Genomic DNA, 17546 nt, shown 5'->3' with positions numbered 1-17546 from the left:
TACTTTGTGTCCACCTTACCTCAAATCCTTGATTACCTAGCAGAGCTGCTCCACAGAGGCCTATCCTTCTTATCCATTAAGATTCATGCCTCTGGCATCTCAGCTGATTATAATACTGAGCCACCTCTCTTTTCTCACCCTCTCATCAAACAGTTCCTGAGAGGAGCTAACATTTTAAGGCTCCCAAGGAGAGTTCCCACCCTGGTCTGGGACCTTAACTTTGTACTGGAGAAACTCACACTTCCCCCTTTTGAACCTGCTGCTTCAGCAGAGTTAAAATTCCTCTCTTGGAAAACAGCCTTACTTTTAGATATTACTTCAGCAAGAAGAGTGTCTGAGTTACAGGCACTAATGGAAGTGGAGCCCTTCATTATTTTCCATGCTGACGGGGTTTCCCTCAGGACTAACCCTTCCTGTATGCCCAAGGTGGTATCCAGTGTGGCTTTAAACCAATCCATCCATTTGCCAGCCTTTTTCCCTAATCCTCAGAATAAAGGGGAAAGGATCCTGCACTCCTTGGACGTGCACTGATGGCTCAGGTTTTACCTTGACAGGACTAAGCCTTTCAGAAAATCTGACCAGCTGCTAGTCAGCTTTGCTACAGGGGCAGAGGGCAAGGCCATTTTGAAGCAAACCATTATCAGATGGATAGCACACTGCATCCATTTCTGCTACAAGCACCATGGAAAACCTTCCCCTCATTCCACTAGAGCTACTTCTACCTCTACATCATTTCTCAGGGGAGACCCTACCAGGCACATCCTGGAAGCGGCAACCTGGAGTTCTATACACACCTTCACCAAGCATTACCACTTACCTCTTTTTTCTAAATCCAGAGCTGGATTTGCTACAGCAGTCTTTAAAGGCCTGCTAGCGAGTCCTAACACTTCTTGACTGCCTCCACCCTTCCTCAGCTTTGGGAATCAACCCAAGTGTGATGACTGTAACAGTGAAATACAAAGAACATAGTACAGTTGTGTACACTTACCATAAATGTAGATGTTAGTGTATTCACTGTTGCAGCCCTGGTTTCCCTCCCTCCAGCCCCCTGGCTTTCTCTATCCTTTCTACCTATCCTCTTTATGGCCAACTTTTATGGCAGGGATATTTACTTTTTACTGGAGGTGTTCCACGCCATGTAATAGCTTCCTATTTTGGGGGCTTCTGACATCTGGGGCAAAAAAAACTGATGTAATGGTGTCTGCTGCATGTTTTATACCCCTGACGACCTGACGTCATGGAAGAGGTGACAGCATCCATCGCAGAAATCCCAAGACTCTGGTATTCGGGCTGACTTGAGGGCTACCTGCAGGCAGATAACCCAAGTGTGATGACTGCAACAGTGAATACACTCGAACATCTACATTTATGGTAAGTGTACACAACTGTACTTAGTGTACACTTATCATAAATGTAGATGTTCGAGTGTATTCACTGTTGCAGTCCAGGTTTCCCTCCCTTTAGCCCCCTGGCTTTCTCTGTCTATTTCTCCTCTCTACGGCTATTCCTAATGGCATTGGTATTTGCTTTTTACTGGTGGTGTTTTCCCCACCATATACTAGCTCCCTGTTTGTGGGCTCCTGACGTTTGGGGCATGAAAAACTGATGCAATGGCATCGGCTGCCTGTTTTTATACCCCTGATGACCTGACTTCATGGAAGAAGTGACAGCATCTGATGCAGAAATACAAAGACTCTGGTATTTGGGCTGTCTGAGGGCTACCTGCAGGCAGATAACCCAAGTGTGATGACTGCAGCAGTGAATACACTCTAACATCTACATTTATGGTAAGTGTACACAACTGTACTTTATGATGCTTTCTGGAATTTTGGTTGGTCACGTAAGTTATAATTACCGTAATCACTGAAGTACATATGCGTATGGATTATTTTAAAAAGATGGCAAAGGACAAAATGGAGTAGGCTTTGGAGAGGGACATCAGAAAATACTTTTAAGAAAAGGTTGTCATAACAAAGAACTCCATAGTAGTTGAGGTTGTAGCAACAGAAATAGTCATGTCATTGAAAAGTGAACATGCTAAAGTGAAACCAAATATAGTGAATGAATACTCAGAGTGGAGCTAAAAATTCTGTAATTTCAGTTCTGTTCTATGCCAGTAGGAAACAGGGAATGGACTAAAAGTTTTTGTTTGAATAGCTGTCTGCTTAGACCTTTTGCACATTTTTTGCTATGATGGCAAAAAAAAAAATGTAAATTGATATAGGCAGTAGAAGGTCAGCCAAAGATTTCCGAAGCCATGGATGGATTAATTTTACTTTTTTTTTCTTTCTTTCAGTGTTGGAGGGCAGACTCCTCGTCGAGACCTGGAGAAGGTGCTAACAGGTGAAGAGAAGTAAGTGTTCACTTTCTAGCAAAAAATAAAGTTTTTTAAAGTATTCAGGACTATTGAAATTGTACATAGTGTATTTGGAATACAAGTCTTCTGGCAAGACTATTGCATGAGCATAAGTGCCACTCTTTCAGATATACTGAATTTTGTCCAGTAGACCTTGAAGGACAGTAGGTGTTGTATTATGTGCCTTTTCCAGTTCCTTCACTGCTGCACACTATATGATGATATTGCTTGCACATAATCATACGTAATGTGGGGAAAGACCAGTGGTGTGATGTCTGTATTCATATGCTTTGATAACAGTCGAATGGAGAAAATGTGAAACAAGTTATGTACGTCTGTAGTAGTTCTTCACTTTGAATGGATACTGTCTCTGCAAGGTAGTACTGGAACTTAAACAGACCACCAGTTTCATGTGCTGTATACTGTACTTGTGTAATGTAATCAGCACTGTTCAGCCCAGCCTTGCTGTAATTGCGGCAGATCATTTTGAGTGTGTGTGATCCTCTGGGTACTGAGCCAGGCCCTTCATCTTTTTTATGTAATCTTTTCACAAAATGGGATAATTTCATTGTAGTTGTTTTCAATTCACTAATAAAATGCATTTTATCTTGTGTCTCTGAGCTATCTCGAATATTAGTGACCTCATCTGTGCCATCAACCATGCTGTCCACCAGCTGTACTAAAGTTTCTGCTGTTATTTTGCTCATTATAATAATCTTTATACTTTCTCACAAAGCAACATGCCAGTGCTGAAAAAAGAGCATTTGCAAGTTTTTAACCCCCTTTTAAGAAACTAAAACACTTTAGAATAATGGTCAGTAAGAGATTACCTAAAACAAGCACTACAATAATCCTGCTCCCCACCATCCAGCCTTTATTTTTATGGTTTTGAGGTGAAACTGCTTATCAGTAAGATCCAGTAGTACTGAGGGAAGGTGTGCCTGCAGCTCTCGCATTCTCTGAACAAAACCATATCCATTGTCCCCTCTAGAATTTCATTCATTGTTGGACCCTGCAGGTGATTTGAACTCTAGGGATGTCTTAACCTTTCACAGAGTAACTAGACCTGGACAACAGATGCATTAGACCTGCTTGGGGGGCCCACAGTGCACATTCATGTAAAGGTAATAGAGATGTTTTGGAACTTTAGTGAAATTTCTTATAAAGTAGAAAAATGGGGAAATCAAGGAAATGCAAAAATGGAAGTCTTGATTATTCCAAAGTTAGATTATGATGGGACTTGACAGTTGTTAGCTAAAATAGGAAGAGGTTAAAGTAAAAACTGTGATATATAATCAATCAGTAGGAGAAGTGTCCAGGAACAAACTGTATTCCTGTGGAAATTTGAAAGTTAGGAGGGAAGAATGTGATAAAGAAGTTTTGTTTAACAGTGTTTTAAAAGGTGAGGAAGTGCCAGTATCTTGGAAGAAAGCTATGGTGGCTGTATTACCCAAAGAGTGTAAAGATTAATTTATCTAGTTTCATATAGACCTGTTTTAATTTTAAACCCCAAGTGTAAAGTGTTTGTCTGTACTAGCTAAGAGAATGGCAAAACTGTTGCCAAACCTATGGCTCAACATGGCTTTGTGGAGGGGAGACTTTTGACAGCTGTAATAGAAAAGGGATGAGCCAGAGGGAAACTGTCAATAAGAAAATGTCGTTGTTGGTTGTTGGTCGTGATGCAGATGGGATTTTATGAGTAGGGCAGTGATAGCATTTGCATTCCCTGATAGAATAATGTGGGAGGGCACCTCTCTGACGGGCTTTGAGCAGAGGAACCAGGCAAGGATGAATTCTTCCCACTGCTATTTGCTTTATATTTTGAGACACTGGCCAAGAAAATAAGGGATTCACAAATCCAGATAAGGAAAGTTTGCTTTATTTGCATGCAATGTTGTCTTGTACTTGATAATTCCAGAAAGGGGCATTTCATTGTGGTGGAATATTTTGAGACAGTTTCACGTCATTATGGGATATAAAATAAAAGATGATAAATGAAAGGCTGTAGCATTAAACTTGTATATCCATACATGAATTGGTGAAACAGTGTTCATATTTATGAGGAAACAATAAGATGAAGCATTTAGGTGTATGATTAAAATGAGATTCAGTTATTGCAGATAAGGATATATAAGAAGCAGATCTACAAAGGATAGTATTAAAATCGAGAAACAGGAAGCTCGTGATTATGCATATAGACTGGAAGATACAAGCAGAGAAAATGTTTATTTCTGTAGTATTATAGCTGAGGATGATAAGAGCTGAAGGAATTAATTTGGGAGGGGAAGAGGGCAAGTGTTAAGTGAGGTAAGTTGGTTCTCCTCATTCTTAAAGTAGTTCAGGGTTATGAGATTTGAAGGGATACTTTAGCAGTTAAAGCTCATATGCATAACTCAAGCAGAGGGCTATGCATCAGAACAGAAAAAGACAATGATAACACAATTGGATGTGCCAAGAGATTGAGAGACTAGGAGTTTGGATGCAAGTCTTTAAGGAAAATAACCATGCAGAGTATATTCAGAAAGTAGCACAAAGTATTCTTAGAATTAAGCCAGTGTGAGAGTGGAGAAATGAGACTTTACAGTAGTTATTTCTGGAAGGAGGGATATAGAAGTTAAGCAGATTAGAAGCTGGGTTAAAATTTACTGGAAGAAATTAGAAAAGGAACCAGTGTATTATGAGCAAATAACTCTGGCGGGAAAGATTGATAACTGAGTACAGGCAAAGAGAAATGGTCAGGGGAGTGAAGAATGCAGGATGGCTGTTTTTAAAAAGGAATAATTAGCAGGGTACATAAAATAATGCATAATAATTGTATAAATTAGCCAGAGAATGTTGGAAAACAATGGAAAAAGGAATAAAAAGATAATTTATAAAAGAACAATGGGAACAACTTTGTAAGAAGAATACAAAAAAGTCCAGAAGGTTTAGAATTTTTGCATGGATGTGTTTACATAGGTATTTTTCTACTCCAAGGAGACTTCTAATGATTTTTGTCAGGTGGTAAGCAAATGCTGAAAGTGTGATAGGGAAGAGAGAGCTACTTGGGAACATTTTCTGTGGGGGTGTAAAGTTTAAAAAATTCCCTACAGATTACGTTGACAGAAATGTTGGAACAAATGATTGTAATCAAGGTAATTATTCTTTTTAGATGGGATTTAGGGTTTGAATGTTATTGGCTGCCAAAAAAAAAAATACTAGAAAATGGAAATCAAAATCTTAACTAACTTTTTTATTGAAATTTTGAACGTGCTAGTATATAAAACTAGTGGAGGTAGGATATTCAGAAAAATGAAGAAGCAAATTTCTTAGAAATGGAATTTGTGAAAACAATATATGCAGAATATTGGTCAGGAGGAGAGATGTTTAATGGAAGGCAGAAATTGAGCAAGTTAAAGTTCGAGTGAATAAAAATCATTAAAATGAAAACTTGGGATTCTGGGTGTCCAAAACCATGGAAACTGTTATTGTGGTTTGTTTTATTTAATGTATATGTATCCATGTTACTGATTTAAAATTTGATGACTTAATATGGTTTAAAATATTTAATATATTCAAATGTCAACAATGTACTTTGGAAAAAATAACTCTTTTGGCTATCCCTGCACTGTAAATAACAATATTACAATAACAATATAATTGCAATAGTAGACCATTACAAGGATTTTAGCATCTTTATAAGTAATTCCTTGTCTTTGGCACATATTCAGAATGTGTTTACCATCCTTTCTGCACAGAGGGTTGAGTTTGATTTGTATTAGCTGTTCCTTTTTTGGCAGAAATTGTAAATATTTTAAGGAAGCTGAAAGGCCAATTAAAAGAAAATCTTATGTACCAACGGCAGAAACATTGTTTCTTGGACCATGTCAGTGTCCAGCTTCTTTACTATGTTTGATATCAAGCTTACTAGGCTACTTACTATGTTTTATTTTGGCTTATTAATCAATGTTTTTTCTTCAGTTTTTGCTCCATTGCACAGATAGCATGTGTTCGGGCTATTCCATATACAGCAGCAGATTCTTCTATTAAAGCTTTTCTTAAAGGGGTTTACATTTAAAACCACCAACAAAAAATATTTTTTCGCAATGGGATATAAAGTTTTTGTTGGATAAGTTGACATTTAACTTCTTCCCAGACCTACAGATACAAAGGAGTGAATCTGTCATAGAAGACACTTTTTGGGTCCTGTTATATCTGGTAGAATTTTCAAGTTACAACTTGCAACTAATACATTGAACACCTCATTTGGTATTCCACAATGAAAGAATATATTTAATTGTAAATTTATCTTGGCAAAAATTGTGTAGGCAACTGCAATCAGTTTATTCAGCTCTCAGTCTTCACATTAACAGAATTATGAGAAATGTTGTTGCATCTCTTGGATATACAGAGCTTAAATACTGTACAGAAAGGAATAATGGTTTTGGGAAAGACTTGAGAAGTGCTTTGAATTATTTCAAAAAAAAAAGACAAAAAGTCTTGCTAGTAAGCAGATTCTAAGTGGTCGTCCGACTGTAGTGCTTTCTGTTTTAACAAGTGTATTAAAGACCTTCAAGGCGCACTTAGGACTTATTCTGCTGGGACAGCAGTTACAGCTGCAGCATATTTCAGAAGTATTTCTGAACAAGAAATGTGAAAGCTGCTGAGTGTTCTTTTCACAGCTTCATAGAATACTAGAAACAGAGTCGGCAGTTATGATAGTTTTTTTAGCATGGTTGCCATAGAAGGGGATCCATTAACCACCCACTTCCCATGGGTATTGTAAAACTGCTTGGAATTCTGTTGAGATACTGTGGTTTACTGTTCCAAGTGACAATCCCTGCAAAAGGAAGAACCGTTTTGTTTTATTTTTTTTTAAAGGATATTTGCCTCAACAGGAACTAATTATCATAGTGATTACGGAAGTAATTCTGTAGCAATAGGGATTTACTAAAGCTAGATCTTTTTTTTGTATCCAGCAAGATTAGCTCTTCTGTCCAAAATTCAGTCTGAAATGTAGCTTATAAGGAAGACCCACTCGCAACATTTTTTTTCCATTTCTTTTTTAGCCCAAGAAGCGATTAGTCAGTCCATAGTATCTGGTCCTTTCCATGCAACCCCAGAGAAAGACAATTACCCAGTTTGGGAAGTTTTGTTTGTCTTAAAATCATTGCTTATTTTTACAGATCTTATCTGATTTGACTGTTAAAAAGGCATAGGAATCTGCCCCTTTGCCAGTGCTTCTCTGATAGAGTATATTTTGATCAGGCAGAGGGTTAAGCAACAGACCGCACAACTCTCTACATTGGGGTGTCCCCATCCTCCTAAGAAGTGAAAGCAGTCTCCAACATCTCTGTCTTTTTTTTTTTTTTTTTTTGAAATCCAACTGAGAAGAGAAGATCTAGCGTAGTCTACCAAGATTTTGTCCCCTATGAGCTATGATACAGATGGCAAGGGACAATGTTGTCAGGTTCTATGCTGGATTTTGGCATGATCCTGAACCTTTTATGGCAGCACATCAAATGGGGCTCTGAAGAGGTGGCACAGTTTAAGAAGAGTTGACCAGACCTCATGGGCAAGGGTGAAACCAAGTCTACCATTGATACCAATTGCGTTTCCCGGATTTGAAGAATGTCTTTGTACGGATATCCCTAGGCTCTGGCTCCAACTGCCCACCCATTAAAACTGGCATTTCTCTGTTCAAAGGGTTAAAAAGTCTAGAAGTTAACCTTTCCCTGGTGTCACTGCAAAATGTAAGAGTTATCTAAACTGGCTGCATGTCTCAATATGTTCAAATGATAAGAGCCGGATCCATCCGTCCACAACTCCATTTTCCTATTTTTGCACATGGGGGTTGGGGTGGCACATCAATAGTGACCATCATTTGTGGAGCAGGATTTTGAACCATTTTGGCCAGAAGGTGTTACACGTCTGGTATCTTGCAAATAGTGCATTATCAAATGCTTTGCATAAAATAGGATGAGAGCCTCTTATAAATTGAAGACATGTTTTCATATGTTTTGGGTGATACTCTAAGGGGCAAGGTATGCAGGTTGGATTAGATTACCTTTAGGGTGGGCAGGCACACTGCCAGATATGGCTATGATGGTGTGGATGTATGCAGCAGAGCAGCAGCCAGTGGGGTGGTAATTAGAAGGCATGCCTGGATTAGACTGTAACCTCTGCTGAAGGATTTAAAAGGTCAGCATTCCATTTGATAAGGAGCTGGCATTTGAATCACTTTCATCATCCTTCCGTTCTCCTACAAGTTATTAATTTTATGAAACAGCTCTTCACCCTTCCATCCTGAAATACAGTAGAAGTTCCCTAGGGTCTACTTCAAAGTATCGACAGGCCACATCAGTGAAGACGAAGTCATTGAGACAACATTGGCAAAACTTTAAAACATTGAATACCCGGAACTCCGAAAGCTGTCCCCAAGAAAAGATCCACTTGGCCACTGGGTCAAAAAAAAAACAAACGAGAAAGCAAGTAAAACCCTCCAAAGTGGGGGGCTTTGCCCCCCCCCAACTAAATATACCAACTCCAAGATCACACTACAATGGGGAAAGGTAAATTTTCACCATGGTGGCCGAGTTGTTCTTCACCTGGGGTTTGTTTTCAGTGTCCCAGGTGTTTGATGTTTTCAGTTTTACCAATGTCATCTTGATTTCTTTTTCACTGATGTGGTCTTTTGATATTTTCAGGTAGACCCATTCCCTGACTAATCACCATTTTACAAGAACTGGATAAGGACCAAGAAATATAAACAAAGCAAGGTGTTTGTAACGAAACATGTGGAAAGACATTAGATGTAAAATAAGATGAGTCAGGGAGAAAGAAGGAAAATCCTCCATCCTGTAAAAAGACCCCTAGCCAGAACTGATTGTGCCTCCAGCCTTATGCCCCTCCACCTTTTTATCCTTCTATCCCTTTCCTCCTTCTCTTTTCTTGGGGGGTGGGGGGGGTGGCAGTGTGACTCTTTTCAGGGAAAGTTGGTTAAGCCTGATGCCAAATGGCGGGGAAAGGGAATAGTCCGCTGGTTGCAAGTTAGAATTCAGAGTAATTCTGCCCTTAAATGGGCATTTGTCTATTCCATCAACATCAGATTCCTCTTGTTCACCAGTAGCAGACACACCTAGCTCTAAAGGTGCTTCAGCATTTATTATTTTTGGCACAGTGGAAAAAGTCTCTCAGTAGGGGGAGAAGGGAGGGCATTTACTCCACAAAGTTTTCCTTTCCTACTGAAAGTATGGGCTCTGGAGACCCATTCTGGACCTGTCAAAAAGTTATCAAATTCTTTGATTGCCAAAGTCAAGATGCTTAACTTGCAGTACCTTTTCCGGTTACTGTTACCAGTAGCCCTCCTAGTCATTATTGACTTAAAGGACTCCCGTTTCTTCTGCCTTTCTCAAAAGGACCATAGGTGGCTCCTTAAATTTAAAGAGGACTGTTTGGCCTATCTACAGCACCACAGGTACTCAGGTGCCTAGCTCTGCAATGCTTTCCCATTTACCCTTACCTGGATGACTGGTTTATAAGGTTCTCTTCATTCAAAGGGATAAGCAAATCCCTGTCCATGACGAAAGACTTCATGACCAGTTTATGCATCTCCTTAAACTCCCACTCTCAATCCTGCTGCTAGAAGAGTCAGAGATTTTCCCAGGACTGCGTCCTGGATAGATTGAGTGGCAATCTTTACTTGCCCAAAGATGGGGCCTTCCATCTAAAATTCCTCTTTGCGGATACGGGCCAGCCTCGAAGTATCAAATGTCGGCTAGTAGGATGTTCATAGCCCTTAATCCTATGTCATCAGTCTTGATGGTGCCCATGGCCAGGCAGTATACTAGGAAGATCAGTGGTATCCCAGGAGCTTCTGGCAAAAGCATGCCACCGTCTTCACAAGATAGTATCACTCACTTCAGCCTTAAAAAGTTCTTTTGGTAGGTCAGGTAGGTGGAACTCAGACTAAAAGGATGTATCTTCGTGTGTCGGGAGTTGCTGACACTGGCTATGTCTGGGATTGAAAAAGGTTTCTGAACCTGGAGCAGAACCATGAAGAGCAAACCTATCAGCGTGAAAGAGCTGGTGACACTGAGTATGGCAGAAAAGGTGTACATGTCAAGTCAGCAGTGAAGTTTAATGTAGGCAGCAGGGAGCCACACAGTCTTACCAGCTCTGCAGGCTAACCTTGATAGTGTGAGAATTGACTGTCCAGCTAGCTGTACACCTAAAAGCTTGTTGATTTCTATTTTCCCAGAATGGGATTGCAAACAAACCAAGCCGAGCAGACTTCATCATTTAAGAATGGAAATTGGATTCAGAATTGCTCAGGTCATTTACACATAGGTATAGATAGGCTTGTTTACCTGCGATGAAAACCATCAGTTATAAATATTTTACACTTGGTTTCATTTCAAGAGGGTCTTGTCTATAGTTGTATTCAGTGTTGTGTGACACAGAGACCTTCCCTGCTTTCTCACCCTTGCCAGAATTGCCCAGTAAGCTCAGTTCCAGGCAAGACTGCTCTGAATTCTAGCTTGTAGGTATCTTGTAGTCCACATTTCCATTGTCCCCAGTCCTAACAAAGTATATTGGTCTGGCGTGGTGTCAAAAGAGCGTCTGTCCTTATGGCTGCGCCAAGTCTGGCGCGCAGTCATCATGGCGGGCCCACGCGCATGACTCACGCCATATAAGCAGCTTTTCCTCAATCTGAGCAGCATGCAGAGTTTTGGCGCATTTGGAAGCTTCTGAAGTCGGAGTTTCAGACCGGATCAAAGTTGTTTAGTCCCGGATCGTTAAGTTTTTTTTTCTTGCCTCAGTATTTAACCGATGTCAGGAAAAAGTAACAACTGTATTATTTAAGTGAATAAACCCTGTTTCGAATATACCATACCTCAATTGTATTACTACCTTATGTGTATAGCTTTGTGTTGTTTGGGGCACGGCGTTGTTGGATGACGCTCTTCGATTTAAGTATTTAACAAGATTAGTTTAAGGTTAGTTAATGCCAGACTGTGCCATTAAGCTGTTAAAAGAAAAATGCGGGCCGGATGCCCCGGATGCCAAAAAAAGAAGAAAGGGAAAAAAGCAAGATAGATTGGAAGAACCGCCAGTCGTCGACGCCGGTTCTTCTTTAAGGCTCAGTGAGCCGGAGGTTTTTTGGGAGTTTCTTTGGAGTCTCAGGAGAGACTTTACTTTTTACTGTTACAGGTCTCTCAGGAGGTAGGCCAGAGGCAGGGGGAGGCTCTCAGGGTGGTTGGCTCTTCTCCCCTCTTCTAAGGTGAGCCTCCCCCCCTCCTCCTGTTTCTTCTTTGCAGGGCAGCCGCAGGCCACTTCAGTGGGGGTTTCTCCTAGCTCTCTGTGATCTTCCCTAAGAAAAGCTTTATAATAATAAAAATGGGATTTGATTACTATGATTTGATGTCTGCCCTCCTGATAAGAGGGAGAGGGTGGGGGTGGAACCTGAGTTTGAGAGTTTGCTGTTGAGGGCTTGAGTCTCTTCGGCTGAAGACTTGCAGGAGTCCTCCTTATTCTCTGATTTCTGATGGATGATTCTACTCCTTTCAGCTTCTCTCCCTGAGATTTTTCATTTTCAGGGACACAGCACTGCCAGGATTTGGACACTGTCATTCAAATAATACCTTGCATTCAACAGGAATTTTCTAAATGGAAAGTTTGTGCCAGACCACACTCACAGCATCTACATGTCAACATGAAGGAAGATGTTAGCAGTCAGTTTGGCATTAATGGCTTTCAAGGAGTTACTTCTTCAGGGCAGGTGTTGATTCTAACAGACAACACACAACAATAAATGGTACATCAAACAAACAGGGGGAACACATTCTACCCGTTATGCAGGCAAGCAATGATACGGAGATGCCTAATTTGAGTGTAGCTGTAGCTCTTCTTACTGAGTTATTGTTTAAGGTTTGTCTTTCTGTTCCATTAAGATTCATGCTGCAACAATTTCCAAGCTCAGCACTCATGACATGACCCACCATTGTTTTCGCATCCCTTTGTTCAGCAATTTCTTAGAGGGGCAGGAAAGATAGACCCCCCCCTGAGCTCCCTACTCTGGGATCTCAATTTTGTGTTTTTGGAAAACTTACTCTACACCTTTTTGAGCCATGGGCTACTGCTGAAAATTGAAATACTGTCATGGAAGACTGCTTTTTGTTTGGGCCATTACTCTGCAAGAAGGGTTTCTGAATCACTGCATGTGTGGATATCGAAACATCTACATTTATGGTAGGTACAAAACTGTACTTTCATATGGCTGAGACAAGGGAACTTTGTTTCATATATAAGTTAAGAGCCTGACGCTGGCTTCTTGGATCTTTTTAGCCTTATGCCCTTTAAGAAAAGGGCAAGTAGAACACATTTTCATTTTAATGGTCATTAGAATTCATTCTCTCAAAATGACTTTACAGAACTATAGGATGTTCTTTTTAGGTCACTTTTGCAGTACTTACTCATGGGATTCTTGCATGCAGGAGCCCAAAGGCCAGTCCAAATAGCACAGCTTTCACCTTCTCCCTCCTCTCCTCTGAGTCTGCATATTGGGGGTGTATAGAGTAGTCAGCTAGTGCCATGTTCAGTTCTTTTTTGACACCATCCAGTGTCTGTCTCGTACTCAGCTGTTGTATTGTCTGTCCATTGTGTCAGCCTGAAACAAGTCAGAGGTAAATACTGTACTGGGGAATTTTTTTTGATCATTTCTTAAAGTAAATTGAAGATATTAGTGCATAAAGTTAACAATTGTCTGGGTATAGGAAGCAGATTCTACAAAGGAGTTTTAACTTTTTCTCTGTTGTTTGCCTGAGGCTGATACACAGTGTCCAACTGCTCATATTTTGATGCTGTGATTATTTAATGCCCATCAGTCCATAGACTAGTCCTCGTTGCATTAGTAGCATGATGGGTGTAGCCATTCTTTGTCATCATCCGGTCCATCTTCAGAACTCCCCATAAAGAAAAAAGAAAAAAACACCCCAGAGAAGAAGAATATTTAGGTGATCAACAATACTCTTCTGTGTGCGATAGTCCCCTTGAGTTCAAGCATATTGGATTGGGAGAGGTACATTTGCAAAATCTTCGTTTCTTGGATGCATGCATCCATTATAACCTATACTCTTGGGTAGATAAACTCTGCAGATCTTCTTCCAGCTTCCACAAATGGAGATTAGACACGGAGGTTTTTCAGAGTCTGCTGCAGAGGTGAGGAGCCCCAGAGACAGACCGGTTCATATCACAGCTGAAGACATTTTCTGCCAGATTCCCATGTAGTTAGACTTTGACAATGAATGCATCATTGTCTGCTGGACAGGGGTGCTCATTTATTCCTTCATACAAATTCCCCTAATTCCCAGTGTACTGCAAAAGGTAAGAAAAGTGAAAACAAGTGTCTTTGTAATTACCATTCTATGGGGAAAAAAGCCATGGTTGTCTGAAGTCCTTGTTCGGGTTGGCAAGGCGGCTCCACTTTTACTGCTGGAGTCCTGCACTCTCCTTACACAGTAGAACAAGTCACTAGTGCATTCAGAAGTAAATGTCCCCTGAGGAGTTGGTACACCTGCACAAGAGACCAGGAAGACAAGCACCAGGAAATCCTACTTGCCCAAATAGGTTAGGCTTTTCATGATCTCAAAGGGTATTCTACCCACAATGGGTACAGAACTGTCAACCTTGAAGTATCTAGCAGGACTGTTCCATATTGAGTTGTCTTGTGCATTTGTTAAGATGCATTTTTCAACAGTTGCACCCCACCTGTCTTTGAATATTCCTTTCTACCCATTCTGTAATCAAGCATTTCTTGAAAGGGTTCTTGTAGCACAGTACTCCCAACAAAATTTGTGCTTCCTCTTTGGATCCTTAGCTTTGTGCTGGAAAAGTTGACCTTAACTCCTTTCAAGCACAGTGCCTCTTTGGTCCTTGCATTATGATGGAAACCTGTTTTAGTGGCCATAAAAGTCATCAGAGCTTGAAACTCTGTGTCAGAGTTCTACAAGGCAACAAGGTACTGCACAAGTAAAGATTAAGTCTTAAAACTATTATATTATTCATGTCTCCTGAGTGGTATCTGATTATTGTTTAGCATACCTGGGTTCTGTCCCGTTACCTAAAACATAGGCAAAGGATGCTGCATTTGACGGATGTGCATAGGCAACTTAAGATATTAAATAGAATGGACAGAGGTTTCCTAGTGATCTGAATTGCTTTTCACAGCCAAGTATGCCAGTATTCAACAATCTGTTATAATGGCTGGCTTAATTTTGCTAGTATAAATTTGGGGTGGATGTGCACTACGCTTAGAGCAGAAGTGGAAACAACAACAGCTGTTTTTAAGAACATGTCAGCACAGACCATTCTAAGGTAAACTTCCATGTAGGAGGAGCACGGGCTTATTTGTTGTACAGGCAGTGGACAGTGCTGTTGCTTACCACATTTGGGGGGGGGTGTAATAAACTACTTTGGTACTCTGCCTGTGATTAGTGACTATTACTACAGCAATGATCCTTATGGTGGATATAGTACATTTCTATGAGTACACTTGTCAGAACGTAGCAGTGAATGTTTGGCTGCAATATGTGGTTCTTTTCTTTCTCCTCACTTTGGAACAGCTGTTCCTTTTGTTTATCCTCCCCAATACCCTCAGTTTTTTGGGGAGAAAGGGGTAACAAGACCTTTTTCTGTCTCATTCTGTTCTCCCTCCTCCTGTTCCACTATTAGATCTTTACTAGATGGAAAAACTTGTTTACCTAGTCATTATTCACTGAACTTTTTCTGGGCCCTCAGGGTGCTTCCAGAATTCTGACCTCTTAGTTAAGTAAAGTCCGTAAGATCAACTTTGAATACGTCCCATTTTATGTAGGTTGAAAACCATGGGGATGTCTTGTGTTTTCTTTATTGCTGTACTTGTTAGTGATTTATCTATCAAACAAGAATGAAAATGGCATGGGCTACTGTTCTTTCCAGCCATTTGTCAGACTTGCTTCCTGGGCAGGAGCTGTTCATTCATGCCCTGGGGATGTTTAAAGGCTGTGAAAGTCAGCCTGGATATGTAGACACGTGGGTGCTTTTTATTGTTTGTGGATTATTACTGCAACATTTATCCACTCAAATATGGTGACTGTACTCGCACAGCTGCACTTTTATGGTAGGTGTACTCACACAGAGCTGTACTGTCATCTCTGAGATAGATGAAGGCACGGAGTTCTTCTGTCTGGATGATCCCTTCTTTGGGGAAATCAGTGGGTCGGGGGGGTAGTAAAATCCATTGTTGACTGTTTTTTGCAGAACCAGTTCATTCTGTCCAGGATGCCTAAATGAATATTAAATGAAGGAGGAGGAAAAAGACCTAGGTCATTCCTGTATGGAACCCATCATTAACAATACCGCTTATACAGCCTAGAGGCACACACATTCAGTGGCTCTCCGGACAGCAGATGCCACCTCTAAGCCTCCAGATGAGTGGAGTAAGTCCCTGACATGAAATGGTAAGGTAGACTCCTTTGTGAGCTTTTCACTGTAGCAGAGAACTCTGAATTCACAGTGATGTTACCTTGCCACTTAATAGAGTCTTACATGGGTGTTATGAAGATGTTCTCCTCACCTCGGTAAGACTTGTATCACCAATTATTTGGTTCAGTTGTCCAAGTTCCAGTCCTTCAGAAAGGGTTAGGCACTGGAACAGCTTTCAGGCCTTTTTGAGTCTCGACTGAAAGGGTTAGTTGGTCAAAATGCTATTTTTGGCTTCCATCTTGGACTAACACTTTCTTTTTAATTGTGCTGGTGCTGTGGTAAGCACAGCTGGTCATTTAGGTGTCCTTGCAAGCTAGCATGGGTAAGACTTCCTTTTCAATAAGGAGCTTAGGCAGTCTGTCCCATTTGCCACATTCTGCAGAGAAGTTCTCTTAATCCAGTTTTCTCAGGGCAATGGTAGATGGCCTTCTGAAGTGGAAATGGGTCCTCGTGATGGAATAAAGGGCATTTATGACCCCGTTGTTATATCCCCTTCCTCTAAGCCTTGCTCATCCTTAATAAGAAGACCTGTTGCATACAAAGGATGGCATTTAGGCAGACCTCTCTGTCTCCCATTGGTGCTGTCTGTTGTCCAGGAGAACATAGTCTGGCTTAGGAGTCGCATTCCTGACATTTAGGGCTGCCTGTGAGGAGAAATGGTCATGGTTTTCCAAATCTGAATGTATGATGTCTTTTTGACGATGTCAAAGGTGGAAGATGGCTGCATCTTGGAACTGTTTGGACCAACCCCAGAAAGGGCTGTGCTAAGAGACTAGGTCATTTCCGCAGAATTGTTTTGACAGGCCCAGGCTCTGCTTCATCAAAGGAGCAGTAGAGGCTGCCCAGTTTAAGTGAGCCTATGATTGTACTGCCACCCTTTTTGGTTCAAAATGGGTAATAGTGTTTCTTTCTCCTCTTGACCTTCTGTAAATTCATCAGGTGTGTACAGTTTGTGACATTCTGAATGAAGACTGCCGAAAGTGTCATGCACCTGTTGTATCAAGGTGTCTTGATGGTGTCGGTTAAAGCAGTGATTGCTCTCTAGCACATCACTGCCTTGAGTCTACATAGAAAGGCAGTGTAGCTACCACTTTAAATTCAGAATGCTGCCTTTTGCTATTTTCTGTGCTAGCATAGCCTTTGCAGGAGATGGAACTCAGTTTCTGTACCTAGATGTCTGGGTTCTGTTAGCAGTGTTAAGGGACTTCTTGGAACAAATGTCTCTGTGGCTGTAGGCTGTTGGGATCACTACAAGCTAGACATCCTGTTTGAGTCCATCTCATAAGATGCCTTCATTGGTAATGGCAGTTTTTCCTGCATATGAAGAGGGCTCAGGAGGTAATGCCCTTGGCAGCTGAGAAAGGGTTCAGCAGAGTGCTGGGGTACATAGCCAGGATTTCAGTAAAAGCTTGTCATTTACCAGAGTGTATCCAACCAGTTCTGGACTGTTTTTTTTTTTTTTTTTTTTTTTTATTTTGGGGGGGGTGTATTAATTGTCAGTACTGCAAAGAAAATAGAAATGAACAGTGAGGTAAAGGACATAATCAAACTAATTTAGCCAGTCAGGCTTTCTGAACAGAAATGCCAGTTGAAAAAAAGTTCTTAAGGGTGACACATGATAAATGTAATATTTTAAAAAAAATCTAATGCATCTGAATACAGAAAGTAATTAAGCTACTTTAAATTA

The 17546-nt window shown here is 40.7% G+C and overlaps 1 protein-coding gene across 1 annotated transcript in view; it reads left to right on the top strand.

Moving 5' to 3' along the window:
* Positions 1–17546, top strand: part of IWS1 (interacts with SUPT6H, CTD assembly factor 1) — an 801761-nt gene that overhangs the window by 589775 nt on the left and 194440 nt on the right. Inside the window, exon 14 of the mRNA XM_044070501.1 lies at positions 2297–2353. Within this exon, the coding sequence (XP_043926436.1) occupies positions 2297–2353 (57 nt within the window). The remainder of the gene's footprint in view (positions 1–2296; positions 2354–17546) is intronic.

This window comes from Protopterus annectens, chromosome 4.part1 (genome assembly GCF_019279795.1).
Source record: "Protopterus annectens isolate FY-2018-M chromosome 4.part1, PAN1.0, whole genome shotgun sequence".
In the NCBI taxonomy this organism is placed as follows: Eukaryota; Metazoa; Chordata; order Ceratodontiformes; family Protopteridae; genus Protopterus; species Protopterus annectens.
The sequence above is the reverse complement of the archived record's forward strand: the minus strand, read 5'-3'. Positions and strand labels throughout refer to the sequence as shown.